Source organism: Aythya fuligula, chromosome 11 (genome assembly GCF_009819795.1).
Source record: "Aythya fuligula isolate bAytFul2 chromosome 11, bAytFul2.pri, whole genome shotgun sequence".
In the NCBI taxonomy this organism is placed as follows: domain Eukaryota; kingdom Metazoa; phylum Chordata; class Aves; order Anseriformes; family Anatidae; genus Aythya; species Aythya fuligula.
The window spans coordinates 8292632-8299991 of NC_045569.1; the positions used below are offsets into that span (position 1 = coordinate 8292632).

Sequence of the window (7360 nt, forward strand, 5' to 3'; positions counted from 1 at the left end):
AGACCCACTACCCTGCAGACACAACACACCCACCAGCCCTTTTACCCAGCAGACAATGGCATGACAAGATTCCCACAAACATAGATGCAGTTTGCATTTCAGTGAAAGTTGCGAGAAGCCGGACGCTTCACAGGGAGCCGGGCAGCCTCTCCCATGCTGGCAGCCTACATCAAGACCAGATGCATCTCTCTGAGACATGACTGAAGTCAACCAGAAAGTAATGGGATCGGAGCAGGGGGAAAAAAAGAATCAGATGGGGTCTGCTAGCACGGCCTGGTGTGGAGGAGGCTGGATGGGATGGTGGAATGAGTCCTTCCCCTGCCCTTGAACTTTCTGTGTCCCTCCTACCCAGAGGGCACAAAATGGCAAGGACTCCCTTTGCCATTTTACCATGGCTGATTCTTAATCAATAGCAGGGCTGGCAGTAGCTCTTGTGCAATACCACTTTCCGCAGAGCTGGGCCCTCTTCCCCTGCAATGCTCCCAACCCCTGCTGGTCTCAGAAGAATTGAGCCCAAAGCTCCACATAGCAATTCAAATGCATCACCAGACATTAGGCCACCGGGTTAACCACTGTTTAATTTCGTCACATTTGTTTGTGAGTTATGTACGTGCCTTTCTTTTGTCAACATCTCCTTTTAAAAAGGATATTGATTTTGTTTTCAAAGGCTCTCGAAAATAAAATGAATGACTACATTCTAAGGAAGAGTCATTTTCTCAACAGCTGTAAATAATTTATTGTTCGCAACCCACCCAGATCAAAAGATACTTCATCAACTGATGTGGCAAAATCTGGTGCAAGCTGCATTTCTATTATCTCAGATCCAATTAACCATTTGGAGCAGACTAAAACATAACTAGATCAATCCAGAATCAGATTAATAACCAATCCATAATCACATTAATCACAATCTGTCCATAATTAGCCATCAGATAATCCCATTGGACAGGAGGTGACATGCAGTATCCCATTATCTCATTAATTATCTATTTTCAGTATCAGGCATTGTCCCCAAACACAGGGAAATGTTTTCTAAAGGAAAAATGGACAGGGAATTCGCCTTTGGCGACATCCTCCCCATGGAAGACCCTAATGGTTCGACGCTGAAGTTTTACACCCTTTGTTCGTGCGTGTTCTGCTAGAACCAAAGCTGGGTCTTTGGGAGATGTCATGTTTTTGAATAAAATATGATTATGTTAGGAAGACAGATAAATAAAACATTTGTTTCATGTGAACAAGTTTCTGAAAGAAAAGGAAAGAAAACCCTTCATCAAAGGTTTTAATGGTAATATGATAACAATAGCTTTGCAATGCTAAATCTTATTGCAGATGGTTCCTGTCCTTTTTTGTAGTGTAAGTGAAATTGTGTTCCATCTGTTTTAATTTTATAATGGACTTAATCCATGGCTGGCTCTGAAAGAATCGGCATTTACTGCCTTTGCAATCTGCTGCAAACAAAAAAATTGTTACCGTTTCCCCTGTCTAGAGGCAACTCGTATTTGTGTTTGGGAGCAGAGACCAGAGCTGCTCCGTAGAGAGCAGGGAGCGCTGCCAGCCTCCCTGCGGCCAGGCAGCCCCGCCAGCGCTCACCCCAAACCCCGCTGGAATTGCCCCAAAAGCTGCTGGAAACCCTGGGCGCTGGGTGGAGGAGAGCTCCTGCTCGGGGTGGCAGGAGGGACGGACGGTGCCTGGTTTTCACTACAGGCACTCCCCTCAATTCCAAGCAACCTGACGGCGGTTTTTCGGAGGTCCCTCCTGACCCGAACTGTTCGATGGTTTTATGATACGCTTTCCCTCAGCGTCCCCAAAACGATCCGACAATTGACCTCTTTGTAAAATGGGATTGCAACGAAAGGGTTTTACGCGCTCTGGCATCACCGGGAGTCACCTCAGTTTGCCATATAGCCACCTACGGGGCGGTTCAGGGCTTTCAGTATTTCCCCGGCAAGTCATTTTTCAGGGTTTTCGACGACACTGCCTGCCCGGTTCCTACCCGCCTGGGCACACACCAAGTCCTGCCCCACCGTACCTGCCTGCTGCCAGCGCTCGGCTCTGTGCTCACAGCGCTGAGCCTGCGGCACAGCTCTGCCCGGGGTCAGGAGCGTTTGGCTGGCTGCTGCTCCTGAGCTGCAGGGAGGTTTGGGACGGCAGGAGGACCCTGCCCTCGAGTGGGAAAAGGGGTGATGCAACACGCAGCATCCCTGCCAAGCTGCTGTGTTCTTAGACGCGTCTCGTTCTCCTATCACCCTGACGCTTTATTTTTGCATTTTATTGTTAGCACATGCAGATCCTGACTCACTCAGGACTCGGTGCGTTCTACCCCGGCTGAGGACACCCTCATGCACCCCCTTCTCCGTGGGAGGTGCGGGCACAGGCAGGACTGCAGGGCTGTCACCTGTCCCTGGGGGTAACCCCGCTCCGAAGAGCCGGCGGCACATTTCCTTTGCGCCTCTCACCTCCCAGCTCCGCTCTGCTGCCGGCCACCGAGCCACAATGCCGGCAGCGGCCGGACCGCGAGCCCCGACGTGTGCTCGCCCGGCAGTGCGGGTGTGGGCGCTGCAGCCCCCCGGTGCCGTGCATCGCCCCGCGGCCGGGCGGGGCGGGAGGGGATGCTGCGATCCCCTGGCGATGCGTGCCCCTGCTGGGGCGGGCACCACGAACACGTTCTCCCGCTCAGCTCCTGCTCAGTCGTAACCACTTTGCTTTCAGCACCTCCGTGAGGTCCCAAAGGTGCAGCGGGGGCTGCAGACAGCTGGGGAGCGTGGGTCAAGCAGATAAACCTATCGGTTTGGCTATCGCATCCCTCCTCTCCCCTTTCCGAGCTCCCGGCGTCTCGTACCGACAGGCTGTCTGGCTCAGAAACAAGTGCTTCAGCCGAAAGTCCACCCTGCCCCTCCGCTCGGAGCAGAGCGAGCACAGCCTGTCCTTCCCGGGTCGCAATTGACAGGCACCACGCTGCCCTACACCCGCCCGATGCGCGACTCGGACGGAGGAGGTGGCTGCACGGAGGGGAGGGACGGGGCCGAGCCCCCAGGACAGCAGCGGTCGCGATCCCGGCGCGGCCGAGCTTTTATCGAGCTCTCGAGCTGCTCCCGGCAATGCGCCGTGAAGTCTCGGGGAATTTTAAAGCCGAGCCAAAGGCCGCCGAGGCGCTCTGCCCATTTCGCTGCTAATGCACAGGAAGCCCGTGGAGACCGGGGGCTAGGAGGGGGGGGAGCGGGGAGGATAGAAAGCAAAGGGGGAGAGCCGGGCTGCAGGGGCGCCGCGGCGTCAGGTGCAGCGCCGCACCCCCGCTCGGCCGCTAGTCCCGGCCCGCCGGGCGGCTGCCACCGGGGCCCGACGGCGGAACTCGGAGCGGCCCCGGGGCACCTGCGGGACGGGGCACCGGCGGGGCGGGGGCACGGGGCTGGGACGGCGCCGAGCGCTCCGGGACGGGGCGGCCGGCACGGGGCGGCCGGGGACTGGGCTGCCCCGCCGGGGGCTGCGCTGCGCTGCCGCCGCGTGCCGGGTGCCCGGGGGGGACCGGGCGGTACCGGGGGGCACCGGGGTGCCGGGGGTGCCCGCGGTGCCCGCGCCCCGCCGCGCGCCCATTGTTCGCCGCGGCCAATCCGCGCGCGCCCTCCCCGCGGCCGCCAATCGCCTGCGGGGGCCGCGCGGTGAGGTCAGCGCCGCCCCCCCCCCCTCACCCCCCCCGGCCGGTGCGCGCTGACATCACAGCGCGGCCCGGCGGGGCGGGCCCGGGGGGCGGGCGCGGCCCCCGCCCCGCGGGCAGTGGAGCAGCGGCGGCGCCGTCCCGCAGCCGTCCCGCATCGCGCCCCGCGCGCACGGGGCCGCCCGCATGGTGGACGTCCTCCTGCCGCGGCCGCTCCCGGGCGCCATGGGGGAGCCCCTCCAAGAGTAAGTGCGCGCCGGGCCGGCCGGGGCCCGCTGCCGCCGTCGGGGCGGTGACAGCACCGGGCACGGCTGCGGCTCCGAGCCTCGGCCCGGGCGCCGCCGGTGCCGCCGCTCCCCGCGTGCTCTGCGCTGCCGGCCCCGCGGCGCCGGCTCGTAGCGGGCTGCTCCTGCTCCTGCTCCTGCCCGCAGCCCGCGCCCTGCCCGCCCCGCGCCGCGCTGCCGGTCGCTGCCCCCGTCCCTTCCGCGCCGCCGCTCGCCTCTCTCTCTTTCCGTGTTTCGGTTTTCTTTTTTTATTTCTCTTTCCGTTTTCTTTCTTCCTTTCTCTTCTGTTCTTCTGGTTTTGTTTGCTGCTATTTCTCCGTCTGTCTGATATCTTGTCTCTTTCCGTTTTCGTTTGTCCACGTTCCTGTTTCACCTCTCTCTGTTTGTTTTTGATTTCCATTGGGTTGGTTTCCCTTTCTGTCTTTCCGTTATCTTTTATTTTCTTTCTTCTTTTCTTTCCTTCCTTTTCTTTCCTTCCTCCTTTTCTTTTCTTCCCTTTTCTTTCCTTCCCTTCCCTTTCTTTCCTTCATTCTTCTTTCCTTCCTTCTTTTTTCTTTGTTTCTTTCTTTTTCTTTCTTTCCTTTTTTCTTCCGTTTTTGTTTTACACTTTCCCTGCCGTCTATTTCCCATTCCGAGGTAACACTTTTATTTCTCTTCCCGCGGTCCTTTCCCTCCCTCGAGTTTCTCCTTTCATTTCTCGCTCCTTCTGTCTCCGCTTTCGGCTTTCCTTCCGTCCTTCCCCTTTCCCTGGCCACGTTTCCCTTTCTCCTTTCCTTCCTTTCCCCCTGCCCACATTTTCTCCTCCTTTTCCCCCCGTTCCGTGCCCCCGTTCCCTGCGCCCTGCCGCGTTCCGCGCCGTGCTGACCGTGACCCGCTGGCTCCGGCAGGGCGGCCGGGGCTGGCCCTGTGCGCGGGCTGCGGGGGCCGCATCCAGGACCCGTTCCTGCTGCGGGTGTCGCCGGACCTGGAGTGGCACGTCGCCTGCCTCAAGTGCGCCGAGTGCGGGCAGCCGCTGACGAGACCTGCACGTGCTTCCTGCGCGACGGCAAGGCCTACTGCAAGCGGGACTACAGCAGTGACCGGCGTGCCGCAACGAAACCGACCCCAAAAAAGCCCCGCGCGACCCCTCCCTACCCCCCCAGCCCCGCGCTCCCTGACGGCGCCTCCCCGCAGGCTCTTCGGCATCAAGTGCGCGCAGTGCCGGGCGGCCTTCAGCAGCAGCGACCTGGTGATGCGCGCCCGCGACCACGTCTACCACCTCGAGTGCTTCCGCTGCGCCGCCTGCGGCCGCCAGCTGCTGCCCGGGGACCAGTTCTGCCTGCGGGAGCGCGACCTGCTCTGCCGCGCCGACCACGGGCCGCCCCCCGACGGCCCCGCCGCCGCCCGCGGGCCGCGCAGCCCCGCGCTGCCGCCGGCCGCGCACCTCGCAGGTACCGGCCCCCGGAGGGCCGCCGAGGCTCGGGAGGGCGGCGGGGGCAACGGGGGGGGCGGCGGGGAGCGGCGGCGGCGGGGCTGACGGTGCGCGCTCTCCCCGCCCGCCGCAGAGCCGGTGCCCGGGCGGCCGCCGGCCCCCGCGGCCGCCGGCGCACAAGGCAGCGGAGAAGACGACCCGCGTGAGGACGGTGCTGAACGAGAAGCAGCTGCACACGCTGCGGACCTGCTACGCCGCCAACCCGCGCCCCGACGCCCTGATGAAGGAGCAGCTGGTGGAGATGACGGGGCTCAGGCCCCGCGCGTCATCCGCGTCTGGTTCCAGAACAAGCGCTGCAAGGACAAGAAGAAGTCCCATCCTCATGAAGCAGCTGCAGCAGCAGCAGCACGGCGACAAGACGGTGAGCGGAGGGAGCGGGGCGGGCGGGAGGGCGCGCGTTGGGGGGGGTCCGGGCCGCCCGGCGCCGCGCTGAAGCCCCCCGGCGTGCCCGCAGAGCTGCAGGGCCTCACCGGGACGCCGCTGGTGGCCGGCAGCCCCATCCGGCACGAGAGCGCCGTGCAGGGCAGCGCCGTGGAGGTGCAGACCTACCAGCCGCCCTGGAAGGCGCTCAGCGACTTCGCCCTGCAGAGCGACCTGGAGCAGCCCGCCGCCTTCCAGCAGCTGGTGAGCCCCGGGCGCCGCGGCGGGGGACGGGGGGGCGGCCCGCGGGGCTCACCGCACCGCCGCTGCCCCCCCGCCCCAGGTCTCCTTTTCCGAGTCCGGCTCCTGGGCACGTTCCTCCGGCAGCGACGTGACCTCGCTGTCCTCCCAGCTCCCCGACACCCCCAACAGCATGGTGCCCAGCCCGGCCGAGACGTGAGGCCGCCCGGCCGCCCGCCGCCGCCGCGGGATTTCCGCATGCCTGCGCTCCCTGCATGAGACACCCGGCCCCGGGCCGCTCCCAGAGCGCCGGACAAACGCCTTTGTTTTTTAATTATTCTTATTTAAAAACAAACAAAAAAAATACCTTACTGACGGCCAAAAAGCACCGGGATTCTCGCTGCCTTCGCCAGACCGGAGAGAGAGCCCCCGCCCCGGTTATTTCGTTGCTCGGGGGTTTCGCCCCGCGGATTTCGATGTTTCCTTCCCCCGAAGAAACGCGCCTTTCCCCCGCTGGAGCCCGGCGCGCCGAGAGGCTGCCTCGCCCGCCGCTGGCGCTGGGGACGGCTTCTCTTCCCTGGCTGGAAGGGAAACGTGCAGAAAGGCGAGCATCAGCCGAGAGAACGAGCGGGGAGAGGCTCCCCCGGCGCACGCCTTCCCGCGGCCGCGGAGCCGGCCCGGCGCCCCCTCCGCAGCCGCTGCCCGGCCTCATCTCACGCCGCTGCCTCGCCCGGGGTCGCTGGAGAACGGGACCCGGGTCCGAGCCTTTGTAACGGGGCCCCCGGTACTAGTGGTGTTAAGTTATCAGTGGACGGAGGATGGATTGTTTGAGCCTTTAACGAACAAAAGTAAGTTATTGCTATTTATTGTCAGTCAGCGGTTGAATAGTGGGATTAAATATTTTGGACTTAATAAAAAAAAAAAAGTAAAAAGAAAAAAGGATTGAAACGAAAATAAGGGACGGGAGGGCGGCGGCGGGGCCCCGGCCCCGGGAGCGGGCGGGCGGCGGGGCGGGGAGGGCCGGGCGGGGTCCGTCGCAGCCCCCAGCCCCCGGCCCCGCAGCCCCCAGCCCGGTTTTGCCGTCGCGGCCTCTCCCCCCCCGCCGGGGCCGCGTGTTCACGGCTTGGAGGCGGAGCGCCGGTTCCCCGTTCGGGCAGCCCCGGGGCCGCGCCCGCACCTGCCGCGGAGCCGGGCCGCATCGCTTCCCGCCGGGGCTGCCCCGGGGCCGTCCGGGGCTCGGCGGCCCCTCGCACGCCCTCGTTTCTCCCCGCCCAGCCGCGGCCGGCGGCCCCTTACCGGCCTCTGCCGTCACCCGCCCGCGGCCCCGGCTCCCTCCCCGCTCCCCGCAGGGCG

The 7360-nt window shown here is 63.4% G+C and overlaps 1 protein-coding gene across 1 annotated transcript; it reads left to right on the forward strand.

Annotated features, from left to right (window-relative positions):
- The first annotated feature begins 1043 nt into the window (after positions 1-1043).
- On the forward strand, positions 1044-6932 carry ISL2 (ISL LIM homeobox 2). Its single transcript, XM_032194958.1, is given in 11 exon segments — positions 1044-1122; positions 3718-3897; positions 4824-4946; positions 4949-5008; positions 5106-5366; positions 5481-5506; positions 5508-5660; positions 5663-5722; positions 5724-5768; positions 5864-6031; positions 6111-6932. Coding segments are annotated over 11 exon segments (1272 nt in total). The 3' UTR covers positions 6228-6932.
- The last annotated feature ends 428 nt before the right edge of the window (positions 6933-7360 follow it).